The sequence below is a fragment of the Camellia sinensis genome, chromosome 5 (genome assembly GCF_055761805.1).
Source record: "Camellia sinensis isolate YWXY chromosome 5, ASM5576180v1, whole genome shotgun sequence".
Lineage (NCBI taxonomy): Eukaryota > Viridiplantae > Streptophyta > Magnoliopsida > Ericales > Theaceae > Camellia > Camellia sinensis.
Genome location: NC_138965.1, coordinates 148228290 through 148243030, shown reverse-complemented (window position 1 = coordinate 148243030; position 14741 = coordinate 148228290). Strand labels below are relative to the sequence as shown.

Genomic DNA, 14741 nt, shown 5'->3' with positions numbered 1-14741 from the left:
TATTTTAAAGTATTTTATAAATGGAAATTAAGTTTTTTTTCCCCATTAAATGATTTAATAGTATCTTAACAATTTAAGGGTTTTACTTAACATTGCATGAAATTTAAGAATTTTATTAAACAATACTAAAATATTTATGAGTTTTTGATAATATATATACAAACCTCTGGAGAAGTGAGTGAAATTTTTAATTTGAATAGATAAAATAGCTAATAGGCAATTTCATCATTTTTGGTATTATAACTTATGACATCAGCATGACATCAGTAAATTTTGTTAAATTGCCTAAGAGTGAGGGAATCTTGATAATAATTTTAAATGTAAGGGAGGTTAGTGTATTTATTACAGGAAAAAAAATCCCTATAATTGTTGGAAACCCCAGGGGAGTTCAGTGTAATTTACCCTAATATCTATTTTTGTGATTTGAATTCGTGTCCACCAAAACCTCGGACAAATCTTATCGTTGGGCAAAAGCTTAACATTTTTGTCTAAAAGTTTCTTTGTACTTAAAATTTGCTATTTCAATCAGTCTAGGGACACAAAATTGATCACATAATTAATCACATAAAATATAGATAGAATAATTTGAATAAAACGGAAATCTCTTAAGTTAAATATGAATGAAAAATAAGTTAATTTTTTATCACTTTTTCTTTCCCTTGTCAAATCATAGATCTAAACCCAGCTAAAAAGTGCCAACGGAGAACTGAATCTTTGTTTATATGAAGCTGGCTTTATGAGTAAAGGCACAAGCCTCCCTGTAGAGCAATTCCAGTGCGTTGCTACAATGGCTACTATTGTCAAATAATAGCAATTCCATTTAAAAAATCCTCTCCAGCGACCTACCAAAAATATGGCATTGCCGAACTCATCTCACCCAAGAGAGGGTTTTGATCCAATAGTCTGGATGTGAGACATTCAATAGATAGAATAAGCAATCAGATGTGTCAAAATGACATTTGCACCAGTGGAGCAATATTATCAAAATTTATCATTTTAGTACTGTAGCAAAATAAACACAAGATGATAAAAATAAGATGCAATATGTATATAATATGTAACTCATATAAAGAGCAGCCTAACAAAAGCACTCTTTGGGAGAAAATAATAGAAAGGAAAGAGATCCCCAAAGGGAGAAAAGGGGAAAAAAATGAAAAAGAAAAATGGAAATCAAAAGTCACAGTGAATTGGCATTTTACTGTTGGGATCGATCAACTTGCGCGATTCTTCCCACAACTGGGTTTCGATCCCTAACTTCTTGAGCTCCACAAGGCCACGTTCAACTGTTAAATGGAAGGACCGTGGAGGTGAGTAGAGAAGGAAACCAAAAAGAAATAAAAGAGATTTTACTTATAATAGTTGCTCGTTCATAAAATTCACTTGACCACTTGTTAGTCTTGCTACACTATAGGACACGAGTCTAGGGTAAAGTTGAAGCAAACACGGTCAAGTGAAGTTGACTTCACATGTGATTCAACATATAATATGGAAATAATAAAGAAGCATCACTAACCAGCTAAAAACTCAGTATGTAGCATACTAAGACATGATTCCTAAAGCTTTTATAGTGGAAAAACTTGTATCCATACATGATGTATTAATCTTTTTCGAATTACACCAAGAATCTAATGTGAAGCCTTTTAGTTTGGCAAAGTATTTTCGAAAATGGTTTCTAGATAAGTTTTTTTTTATTTTTAAAATACCCATTTTTAAAAGAAAGATTGATACATCATGTATGTGAGTGGAGAGAAGGATGAGTACCATCAACTGCGTCAGTTGAGGTGGGTGACTGAGTCCCATGGTTAATCCAAAATTGCAGGCGCTCCTCCGCAATGTCTGGTTCTAACCCATGGTTTTTTGCCCTTCTCCAAAAATACGTTAGCCAAGCCTGCATAAGTAAAGCAAACAAATATTTAAGGAGTGACTATTGTATAATCAAATATGAAAGATATGTTGCAACTAGTAACAAAAAATATATGCATATGAAAGATATGCATACTAAAAGTTAATTGGCTTTGAAAAGAAAACAACAGCTCCACAAAGAAAAATGAAATAATATTAAGATAATAAAAAAAGAAAAAGAAAAAGAGGTTTAGGGCTTTTGTGAAAAGTGAAATTTCATCAACAAGATGGCAGGAAAAGTCCTAATTAAAAGTCATGTCATCATACCTGCTTAAAAAGAACATCATCAGACTCCTCTTGGCTCAATTCTGAAACAACATACATTTCCCTTGTTAGATTTAACACCGCCCTAAGGATGACAAATGTAAAAATTCTGCTCATATAAACTCATTTTAATAGAAAACTCATGTGGATGATATGTATAGCACATTTTCAAAAGAAGAAGATAATGCCATTTTTTCTTTCTTTTTTCCCCCTCTAAAATTAATAATGAACTGATGGGACATATCAGCATGTACAGACATTGTGTACGGGCAGCTAAAGTAGTGCATTGCTGTAGAATGCATCCGGTAGCAGTAGAGTAGATCATGTGAAACTAAAGACATCAATCAATGAAAGAAAAGAACAAAGAAGATAAGAAATCAGAAATCCTTATTGAAAATAAAATTGTATGCTAGTCATGTTAGAGGAGAAAAGGAAAAATAAAATGCAGACATATGGATTATAAGTCATAAAAGTAAGCAGTCTCTGTTGCAACTATACTACTAAAAATATAATCAGCAATAAAGCTCATTCAAATGTTTCTCATTGAACATCAAGTTGCATACGATGCAAATGGATTCAATTTAATTGCCAAATGGAAATGGTGGTACGTCCAACTTTTTTGCTCCTAATAGCAAGCCTTTTTCAACATTGACACCATCTATATATCATATCTTAAACAATAACCTCAATTTCTTTCTGTGAAGGGGATTTCTTCATAACATGAACTTGGAGGGTCAATTTTGATTCCTTCATCTAATTAAAAGAATTTATAAAGTAGCATTTGTTTTACATTTATCACATTTGTCCATGATTTCATTTTTTCAGGCCTCTAAAAACTGGAAAGGGTATTGTGTACATGTGTGCAGTCTTCATTTTCTGTATAGAGATTAGTGAATCACCAATCTAAACCATCTGTCTGAGCATTAACTCCACAGCCTACCTTAAACAATTTTTAGGTGCAATATGGGGTTCGATTGCTTGCCTCACAGGTGATAACTGCCTACCTAAGTTTAATATGCTAGCAAAACGAATAATCCTTTATTACTCGCACATTATAGATCATACTGGTTGATCAACTCACCAAAAGCTTCTGAAAAATTATGTCCCTCAATTGGTAACTTCAGGTCATCTGCATTCATAATCAAATACGAAAAGGAACCATCAGAAAACAATTGAATAGTTATGACAATAAGTTGAATGACAGGCATCACAGGATCACAAGAACTATTTCCGAAACAGCAATGTAGAGAAATAAAACATCAAAGCCAGAGAGTAAATGAGCTTTGTGATTTTGCAAATTAATGTGCGTGAATAGTGCCAAGAGGATCGCAACCTAAGAAGCACGGACACTTCTAAGAAGGTGACGTATTCGTGTCGTATCCGTGTCGGACACCGATACTCTTTGGACACTCTCAGGACACATGTCCGACACTCTTCAAAACGTGTCCTATTTTTTAAATTTTTTTAAAGACTTGGACACTCTTTGGACACTTGAAGGACATACGTGTCCATCGCTTAAATACAAGTGTCTAACGATTAGACATATGTGAAATTAATTATAAGTTTGAACAAAACAACTTAAGATACAATAATAAAACAAAAACTATATAAATTTATAGGAATTAGTATCATATTGTATTTTTTATTATCTTTTTAATGATATATTCATATATATAACATATAATAAATATATAAAATTACATATTTCATGCGTGTCCCTCACGTGTCGTGTCCTACATTTTTTGAAAATTAACGTGTCAGCGTGTCCGTGTCGTACTCGTGTCGTGTCACGTGTCCGTGTCCATGCTTCTTAGATCGCAACACAAAATTGGGCTACAAGTATTTTAGCAAGACTATTACAAAATTAAAGAGGGTTTGGTCATTTTTTAACTACTTTTACTGCCCCAATTCATCTAGTAATTTGGCCAAGATTCTGAATCTTTTTAAATGGGAATTCCTTATGAATTTAAGTAGTTGCAAATATTTGCCCTTGCAATTGGCTTTATCTCTGCCTTGTATTTGTCTTCTGGTAATGCACTTGTGAACTATTCAGCGTGCTTATATTAAACTGGGCTTAGGTTTTCTATTTTTGTTTTGGTTGTGGGGTTGTACTTATCACATTAATAATTTGAAGAAGTGATAACAAGAGTGAACTCTGCGCCTTCAAAAGATTCACTACATCAAACCAATTATATCATCTAAATATGCTTGATTAGAGATCTGTGGACTCCGTGTAATTGGGGGAACAAATTTTGAATCTTCTCTAGACAAAAAGCAACCTAAGGAAACACCTCATTTTCAACACATAATTTGTTAACCAGCACCCTTAAATCATAATAACAAAGAAAGATATTGGTTATAAAATTTAGTATACCTGAAAAGATAGACATAGAAATGGTGTAGGAATATAGTAGATAAACACCTAAAAGATTATGCAGTGAAAATTACAAGGAAAGACAACATAATAATGCCTAATTGAAAATTGTAGTTGGAGAATATACAATCAATGTAATTAGTGCATACACACCCCAAGTTTGGATTAGATGAATATATTAAAAGACAATTTTGGAATCAACAAGTTAAATTAATTCAATAGATACCCATAGGAGATGAGGTAATTATATAGGTGGAGATTTCAATGGTCGTGTAGGAAAAGATAAGCAATGGAACAACATGGTGGATATGATTTTGGTGACTGAAATAAGACTGGAGAAGGAATTTTAGGGTACGGGGCCGATCCATACCCACCGATTGTCATCCCCAGTTATGGATGAGTTAACTAGACACATTAAAGATGATGTACATGGTGTATTCTATTAGTGAATGACAAAGAATGATCACTGTTTTAACATATTATTCAACAAATGGACAAAGCCCCATCACACCTGTTAAACCAGATTTCGCTGAACTTGACCGACGATGTTGAGCCATTGCGATTGCTACGGCATCCTCTACCTTTGAGAAAAAGACAATATATCAGAACCACTATTTACAGGAGAAAGATCACTTAAATTAAACATTATACACTTTGGTTGGTGCACCACAAAAGCCAGTTTGTCATACAATTCAGCATGGGACTGTCCTAATTTTAGAGGCCTAAATCTGAGAATTGTACTCATCCTTTAAACGATTAATCAATAAGGTACATGAATGAATATAGATATATAAATAAATAAACAATGGTTTAATGTGCACAAAGTAGAGTGGCATTGGGATACAAATGTCAAAAGGAAAATAAAAGTTCAAAAACAAAATTGTCCAACAAAACTAGTTTTTCTTAGCTGACCCCATTTAAGGAAATAATCATAACTCAAAAACTTGAAAGTGTTCCAAACCAACACGCAAGACAAAGCTAGCACTATTACTATGGTTTGATTTCAAAAATAAATGAATGAAAAAGTTCCCAACAATCAATCATTTGACAGAACAGGGGAGGGGAGATATTTCTTTATTGGTATTTGGGGCCATCAACAGTTGGGAAGTAGTCAACTTTAAACACATAAACCTGTAGAACATATCAGGCATAAGTATAAGACAAGAACCTTCAGTGAACACAATTCCCTAAGACCCTTCTCCACTAAAAGCATGCTCTCGACGTTTCCCTCTGCAGATAGTTCATTTAAGTCATGAAGAACCTTTTCCCTTTCCTCTGCATTGTTGTTCACTGCTCAGGAGAAGAATGAAAATGAAAAATGAGTAAAACCGAGCAACAAGTAAAAGGATTCAAGCAGCATGGTTGAAATCAGAATCAAATTTCATCTTTTAGGTGCAATGGAAGAGAAAACCTGACCTAATGAGTTTTCATCTTTTGCTTTCTGTCCAGCAGCTAAAACAACTTCGACAGGAAGAGGGGCAAAGGATGACCAGTGTTCATGTCTCGCTGTAGCTATCTCTGCATGAATACCTGTAAATATATTGCAATGCTCATCAAGTGTGCACCAAAACTTCATTTAAACCATAGTTTCTTGGTCCATTAACAAAAGCATGATTTGATGATCTTGTAATTAGTTACAAATTATTGAATTCACATTCCGTTCAAAATATAATTCTACCGACTATAGTACAAAGGAAAAATAATTAAGGGTGGTCACCAAGCTGCACAAATATGCGCAAATTTTGTAACCATATCTTGTGGTACAGGATTTTGGATGCACGGCAAGTCAGAAAAAGGATAAATTTAGAAGTGAAGGCAAATGCATTCATAAGTTATTGGAAGTTGCCAGATTGAAAGCAGGAAAAGAGAAGGTCCCAGTTTCATCAGATTTCTCTTAAGGGGGATTCTTAATGAGAAGAGAAAGTCCCCTAGCTTTTCTTTTTTTTTAAAAAAAAAAAAAGAAAGAAAGAAAGAAATAAAAGGATGAAAGAAAATTGGTTGAGATATTTTGTTTATCTGCAATGAACACCTTTGGTGCAAAGGAATGAACAATGTAATTCAAGATGAAACACCGAAGATCCTGGGAAGATGTAGGTCAAATTTCTGGGAAAGGATACACTGATCATGTTCAATCAAGAAGCAGAATGTCAAGAAAATAACCAAAATAAAAATTTAATTTATAAAACATATACCATGCAAAATACTTAATGGCATACCCCTGAAGAAAAAATGTGAACATAAGTATGCAATAGAATGGAGATCATACAAGCTGGAAAGGAGGTTATAACTGATGAATGAATTAATACAGGTGTTATGTGTAAGAATAAATGTATAGGGAAAAAGAGAGAAACAATTATGTATGTATTATTGATTGTTATAGTTTTGATGTATTGTATGTACATTATATAGGAGATGGAGATGTGAAGTGGAGGTGGAGTGGTGGAGTAGGTGAAGTGGAGTGTGTAGTGGAGTAGGTGAAGTGGAGGTGGAGTGGTGTAGTGGGTTAGGTTTAGTGGAGTAGGTTTAGGTGTACATTAACATTATGAATGGCTTTCCAAACTTTGATATATATATTTGTCATCTCTAACTACTACAATTCACTATCATGAGCTTTTCAGCAATGCATTTGCCAAACTAACTTAAAAAGCTTGGAAATTCTTACCAGAGAAGGAAAAATTGTCCATATATGGTGACAACTATTCCTTCCAATATTTACTTTTCTACTTGATTTATGGTTTACAGTAAACAGTCTATAACACTGCTTGTATTCTCCTAGATCTCATACACTCACATGCAGCTTATGGAATCATAAATGATAAAAACCTCTGTAAAATTGAAGTCTATAACACTGCTTATATTCTCCTAGATCTAATACACTCACATGCAGCTTATGGAATCATAAATGATAAAAGCCCTGTAAAATTGCAGATGCCATGTCCTGAATTTGTATTGACCAAAGTTCATCATACAAATGTTATAGCACCAACCCCAGCATTTAAATAGAAGAACAAAACCATGGAAGTTCATGTGCTGGAAGACTAACAAAATAATCACTTTACCATGGTGAACGCATAAACTCCAGTATCGAGCAAGCCAACACCTCTTAAGAACAACTTCTTCCTAAGATAGAAACTGTGAATCATGTAAATATTGACTTCAAAGAGCAGCAATAAGAGAATGACATAGATAAGCCATCATTGAATACAAACCATCTCTTCCTGAGACAGTATCAGTCTCTGTGTCATGATTCGAAGTGATTTATTTTCAATATCAGCATCGTGGAGCTGCTCCAAAGCAGATGCAGCTTCTTCCCTAGCAGACTAACTCAAATTTCACAGAATTCAATTAGACTAAACCAAAGCATTGCTATCTATCATGAAGGATAAGACAATGGGAAATTGTAATAGAAAGGACAAACATACAAGTCCTGAGTACCTCAGATTCCATCCGAAGGGACTGAATATCTTCACCTCTGCCACCATATGTATGTGCTGCAACTTTCAAAGCAGCCTGCAAAAAGAAATTTGATCACAAACTATACCCCACCTCCACATAGCAATGTGATTAGACTTCAAAAAGCACCAAAATATATGGTGTTGTCATCTATAGTATTGTGCATCAAACTTTTGAAAATACCAATTCAGTCAAAATAAATGGAGGGAAAGAATGAAAAAGCAAAAACAAAAGGAAAAAAAATTATTTAATTTGCCCCATATTGTTACAGAATGACTTATTAATTGGTGTAATAGGTGCAACCTTATGATGTGCACTAACCTAAGCGAGCTGGCCTCTATAGTTCAATCCTCCTATAAAAAAGGGGACCTTCCTCTTGCATGCAAGAACAAGCCAACTCCAATTGTCCTTTAACAATCTCAGAAGCATTATCCACTGCCATGCTCTCTCTATCTAATATTGCCTTGGCTCTCTCCTCCTCCACCTTCAGTGATCTCTCTTGCCTATCATCTCTAGCCACCTTAGACGACTTACAATCCACACATGAATGTGCTCCTCTAGGTAATCCAAGCCCTCTACCTTGTAACAATTTCTATTGTGGACAAAGGGAAATTTGTGTTATCTTAACGAGGTGGTCCTGTGCTCAACAACTTTGGGATACCACGCACTGAAACTGTGTTTCACCTTGAGTTTCAAAGAGAACTTTATTGATATAGTACTCCATGTATTCTAAAGAAACATGGGGCAAAGGGCTGCCTGACAAAGAAAGAGCGGCAACATACAGACTTCTTCAAAATCAAAATCATAATCTAGGTACTGTAAAAGAGAGAAAAAAAAATCTAGATTTCGCAGAGACTGTGGTTCATATCATAGATGAGAAAGACAAATTGCAAATCTTAGGCCATCTAATCAATGTAAATAAATGAGCAGAACCAATCGCAAATTTTAGGCCATACTGTAAATCTCAATTCTAATTTGATTATTGGGAAGAATACTCCTCATCCAGGATTTTAACTGAATACCAATGGCAGGATCTATCATAAGCAACCTATGGTATTACATGTCCAGTGCAATTGGATTGACTTGTTCCAGGAATAGAGTGTCAGCCATAGAAAACATGGGGATTTTAAACCTATATGCTTAAGGACCAATGAAGGGAAATAGAGTGCTTGAAGATGAAGGTGACCTACAAACATTTGCTATTTATCAGAATAGGTACACCAAAGGTAATACAGTTTTTTCTAAGGATTGTGGGATGTCGTTAAAATTGAAAAAAAGAACAAAAAGAAAAAAAGAAAAGGTGATATTTCAATAAATGTTCAAAACAGGATGAAGATTGGAAAAGTCAGTTCCTTGGAAATTGAACATATTTATTGCTTGTATAATGGGTCACGCCCTCTCCATACAAGCCGATGTGAAGTTCTGCCTTACTCAGGGCCAGCATATAAAAAAGGATCACATGCTAGAAACAAATGTCCAAAATAAGACCAACCATTCATCTGAGTGAAATGATGATCCTAAATGTGAATATTCATAAAGCATCCAATTGTTTGAACCCTTGAAGTAGCAAGTGGTTAAACATGTAATGCAAATCTGTACCTGAATCATTAAACAAATGCATGAAACATGTGGAAACAAAAACTCAAACACAGAGAAACAGACACTTCTGCACAGAGAAACAGTTTAAGTTCCCATTTACCATTTGCCCATGTGTGAATTTTCAATAAAGATATGAATGTTCATTGACATATAGTGCAGCAGAGTCATCAATCATATAGATAGCAGTACTTAGTAGTTAGTACAAACCTCTCTTTGCTGCAAGGCTGCCTCCTTCCTGCAGAGTAGAAGAAAATAAGAAATTAGGATACAATATAAGTTCTTGATATAACAATATAATAAGTACATTTATAAGTTTTTGATCCTTGCCTGGACAACAATCGGGCTTCTAGGGATACACCTTCTCCAAGATTAGCAACCTAATGATAATTCGACATGCTAAATGAGAATAACATAAAACACACACACAGAGCTTGGATTTTCAAATGGACCTTGTCAATGATGTCTTATTGGAACATGAATAACACGTGTTGTCCAGAAAATGCCAAATTGCAACAGAAAGCTCGTATTAACTATTAACTAATAATTTAATCAAGAAAAGCACATTCCACGACTGCCGTTTGAACATAGGTATGTTCATGAACTGCAATAGTTAATCAACTTTGTTAGTGTATCTGTACAGTTGAGGCTGTCTTTTTCTTTTGATTTCTCTCTATGGAAGATAAATGGCCATCATTAGACATGGTTCAATTGATCCACTCCCCAGTTATTTCCCTCATTGTAAACTTTAAATCTCACTTATCTTAAAATCAATATGCCAAACATGCTACCATGCAACAACAATTAGTTTAGAAATTGAACACCATTATTTCTTTAGCAGTGATTAAGCTCTGTGCATCATAATTGTCCTCATTCCATCTTCACAAATGCATTATATTGCAGATAAGTGAATTTTCTGTAAGTACAATTACAAGGCTTAGTTTGGTTTGGTAATCGCATTCAAACATAATTGATAAAGTTGAACATATTCAATAAATCATCACACGGAAATACATCACCTAATAGAGCTGAGGAAAGCATCAAAATTTTGGTTAAAAATGATGACTGCAAAAAGTTACCTGTTGCTCAAGCTGCCTGGCTCTTGCCTCTGCTTCATCACACCTTTCCTCTGCAAATCGAAGCTGGAATGCAGAAATCACAACGAAGTGCCAAAAAAAATGATGAAAATATCACTATTTCGATTCTCCAATCTACCATTATCATTATATGCCCAAGCCAGTGGACACCACATTACATGAGACCATGAAATAACAGTAATATCCACATGAAAATATTAGATTTAATTGTAATTGATCATTTTAGACTCTCCATGCTATTATTGCATCACCAATATCCAAACAATAATCAGAGTACGGATATGTGCTCAAGTATTATTTTTATCAACCTTAAGTGGGTGTTTGGGAAGTGGCTATTTTAGAGGCTTTTTGACTTTTTGGCTATTTTAGTAGGCTATTTTAGTTTTTGTGTTTGGGAAGATGGGATGGATTTTTATTTGAGTTGTTGTATTGAAAAATGTGTTGAAATGATGTTTAAAATTAAAATGACAAATTTACCCCTAACATCACATTTTTCAAAATTAATGTAAAGGGGCAAAATCGTCATTTACCAAGGGATGGGACAACTTGTCAATTTGACAGTGTAGGCTGTGCCTACACTGTCACACGGTTGCAGCTTTTTTTTTTTTTTTTTTTAATAAAGTGTTAATTTAGGAGCTTTTTGGCTTTTTTTTAGTTTGAGGCTATTTTAGCCTCAAACTCATCTTCCCAAACACCCCCTAAGTTGAAACATGATACTTGATATATAAAACAAGGAGAAGAAAAAAAATTTGCATCACCTTATCGAGTAAACTTTCATTTTCTTCTTGTAGCATATCGAGCTGCAATGTGAATGGACACCTCATTAAAGGTATTTCTAGTAAGAGGGGGAAAAGAGAAGAAAAGAAGCAAGAACATTGATTATATCCCTGTACGTTAAGCTTATAACCCTAAGAGCACTACTTCTAAACTTCCTAACAGATAGGAATATATCTTGGGCCTCAAAAGCACACAATGTAACAGCTTCAGGGGTGGCCCTACCTCATCCTGTAGAGCAGAAGTAGAACGCTGAACACCAGATTCTCTAAAGTTCATACTTCCCATATCTAGAGACAACCTGATTATCAACCAAATGAAGGGAAGATTAATATGTATGTAAGAAACAATAACCGAAGCAATAGGAACCAATTTGGAAAACTCAATAACATTTTGAATAAACTTCAAAACTTGACAATGGAATACTCAATCAGTTTGTGCAATCATGTAATAGCAAAGATTATAAAAGGACAGTGGTTAAAGCTACTTCAGAAACTAAAGCCTTCAGTAATCACTAACAGGGAAACAGCTAAGAGATTCAAACTTGGTAACATACGACACATTCTTGTTTAAAACCTTGCTAATTTCACCTAAATTTATGTGTTATCTTATATGGAAGATCATATAAATTTAAGAACATAGTTTGTTACCAAGAATTCTTTGGTTCAGTATGAAGACACAGTACCTTGCCATGGAGTAAAGAATAAACCTCGAATGAGGAAAAATAAATTGTCTATAACCCTTTAAATGCTTCTTCTTCTAGATCAAAGATGAATTCGAAAATTACCCAAAAAAATGGAAAAACTGTGAAAGATATTATATAACAAACATGAATGATAACCAACCTAACATTTAAGCACAAAATACTTTGAGGTTCATTCCTAGCCAAAAAAATGCTGACTTAAATAAAATTAAGAACAAATAAAAAATTGAAGCTCAATGTGCTCTTCCATACTCAAGTTTAAGAAAGTTCAATACTTCAATGTACCTTTTATCCCTTCGAGTATCAGGAGGAGCATCTGCTGAAATGACAGAAGCTTGTGGCCTCAGTTTTATGGGTATGCAAGGAGGTACCATAGGAATCTTAACTCCTATACTTGGACGGCCAGCCAAGGTAGACCGTGCAGACAGAGGTTGTTCCAAGGAGCCGGTGGATTGAGATGATCGAAGAGCTGATGCAGAACGAGCAGATGGAGGTTCTACTTGTTCCGTGGAGTAGTACAGCGATGATCGGCCAACTGAACTATGGCGAGCAGATGGAGGTTGTACTTGTTCCACCAAGTTGGAGGATTGAGATGATCGGCTAGGTAAGGCAGAACGAGCAGATAGAGGTTGTTCTACAATATTGGGAGGAGATGGCCGTGTCAATGTTGAATGAGTCGATGATGGAGGTGGTTGTTCTACAGAACTCATAATTCGGCCACCTGATTTGGTCTGGTCTACAGAGGTACGAACTGACTAACAAACAAGTGAAAAAATTCGAGTAAGCCTAATATACATAAATAGCATTAGCATAACGGTTCAAACAACTTCGAGATATTGAAACTAATGTTCAATATGAGAAGTAATTTAAACTACATAATAGTCCTTTTAAGTGCATAATGCCTCTGAATTCCTAGTTCAATGACTACCCATAATACATTAAAATACACACACATAGATTCATGTCGAGATAGACATGCTTATTAAACGAAGGAAAATGATATTTATACAAAATAGAATTTTAATAAGAACGATACTGGCAGTTTCATTTTTTTAAATATTAATCATTACAATGGGTACTTTAAATTGACGAAATCAAAACTTATCAAATCATTCCGTATTACTATTATGTACAAATTCTTTCTAGATTTTTCATATATGATTTTGATAAGAAAGACGTGTCAGTGTCAATTTTAAATATATAAATCATGTTAATCAAGACTTATAGCATCATTCTGTACAAATTCACATAACAACAATCACTTTTTTCGATCAAATGCAAAGCAACACAAAATCCAATTTACACAGACATATATATATGTATATATAAATACATACAGATATACACATTTGCATTGTTTAGAAAAGAGCAAGGGTTATTTGTTACCGCGGGACGAGGCCTAGCAACGGCGGATCTTCCACCGGCGAGGCCAATGCTGGCGGAGGAGGTGGCGGGGCTGTAGTCATACAAGAGGTCGTCCTCCTCCTCGTCATCGTCGTCGCCGCCGCCGCCGCCACCCTGTTGATTGGACATGACCTGAGCGAGCCTTTGGGCGGCGGCTTTGGCGTTGTGAGGACGCTTGAGGCTGCCGGCGGCGACGCCGGTGGAACCAGACCGAGCATGGCGGCGCATGGGGGAGGCCGGAGCTCCTCCGCCGCCGCCCGTCGGCGTGGTAACGCTGCTCTTCTGCGTCACGTACACAGGTCTCATGCGATCCATTATGGATTCTCTTCCATTAAAACTACACAGGAAAAAAATAATAATTGCAATTTTAATACTTTATTCCTATGATAATGATTCGATTAGTTTGTTTGTTTGTTTTTGTTTTTTTATTATGATTGCTTTTTAATTAGTTTTTACCATTGTCTTTATTGGGAAAATTATTATTAATTTTTTTGAATGGATTTGATTTCCCTTCGGTTCGAATCGAATCTGTAAGTATCCGTCAAAGGTTCCGTTTTAATAATCTGAATTATTGTTGAGTGTTATACACCTATAGAAAAATTATGTTATTGGATATCGATAACTACATAATTATTTCATTTTGTATTAAAAAAAAGTGAACGATGAAAAAATAAACGGTTGACATAAATCTAATTTAATGAAATAACTATCGATATCCGATCAATATAATTTTTTACAGACATATAGTACTTGACGAGTTCTACATATTGAACGGTTCGAATTATCGAAACGGAACCCGTGATAAGCCCTGATGATGCAGCGTGTTCCAGATGGAACGGGTCGGACTGATCCACGCTTCCCAAATCAATGCCCGGGGTTCCAAGCCCACCAGAAGACCTGCACAAGAGTTCAACGAGGAACGAAGAGTCCCCCAGCGAACCTTCCGACGAGCAAGTTAGAAAGAGAGGTAGAAAGTGGAGATATATTAGAGATAGAAAGCTTAACCTTCTTCTTGTCTTCGACGTCTGCTTATATCTTTTGGTAATCATTTCGTTGTCCCTTCCGACCGGCCATCTTGGCTGAAATTCTATGCTCTAGCTTGCCTTGTTCATGGTGAGGCCGTTCTGTTTCGACGGGAAGAGGTTATCGTAATAAATGCTGTAAGGGGCTTCAT

At 35.2% G+C, this 14741-nt stretch overlaps 1 protein-coding gene across 2 annotated transcripts; it reads right to left on the bottom strand.

The window, feature by feature from the left end:
* Positions 1-945: 945 nt before the first annotated feature.
* Positions 946-13980, bottom strand: LOC114264555 (coiled-coil domain-containing protein SCD2). Of its 2 annotated transcripts, none has more exons than XM_028205228.2 (17): positions 13550-13980; positions 12449-12918; positions 11686-11761; positions 11445-11486; positions 10669-10731; positions 9920-9969; positions 9800-9827; positions 7976-8050; positions 7750-7860; positions 7600-7660; positions 5957-6070; positions 5709-5830; positions 5052-5121; positions 3248-3295; positions 2170-2210; positions 1762-1888; positions 946-1283 (listed from the first exon to the last, which is right to left on the bottom strand). In XM_028205228.2, the coding sequence occupies exons 1-17, from the start codon at positions 13880-13882 to the stop codon at positions 1171-1173; spliced, it is 1944 nt and encodes a 647-aa protein (XP_028061029.2). In that variant the 5' UTR covers positions 13883-13980; the 3' UTR covers positions 946-1170. The 2 variants fall into 2 exon arrangements, with proteins under 2 accessions (XP_028061029.2, XP_028061030.2); XM_028205229.2 differs by having other exon boundaries at positions 12449-12914; positions 13550-13681.
* Between the last annotated feature and the right edge of the window lie 761 nt (positions 13981-14741).

Coding starts and splice junctions, on each gene's coding strand:
- LOC114264555 (XM_028205228.2), bottom strand. CDS start 13,882: ATGGATCGCATGAGACCTGTGTACGTGACGCAGAAGAGCAGCGTTACC. Junction 11,487..11,685: donor CTTCTGCTCTACAGGATGAG/GTAGGGCCACCC, acceptor TTCACATTGCAG/CTCGATATGCTACAAGAAGA. Junction 1,284..1,761: donor CTCAACTGACGCAGTTGATG/GTACTCATCCTT, acceptor TCCATTTAACAG/TTGAACGTGGCCTTGTGGAG.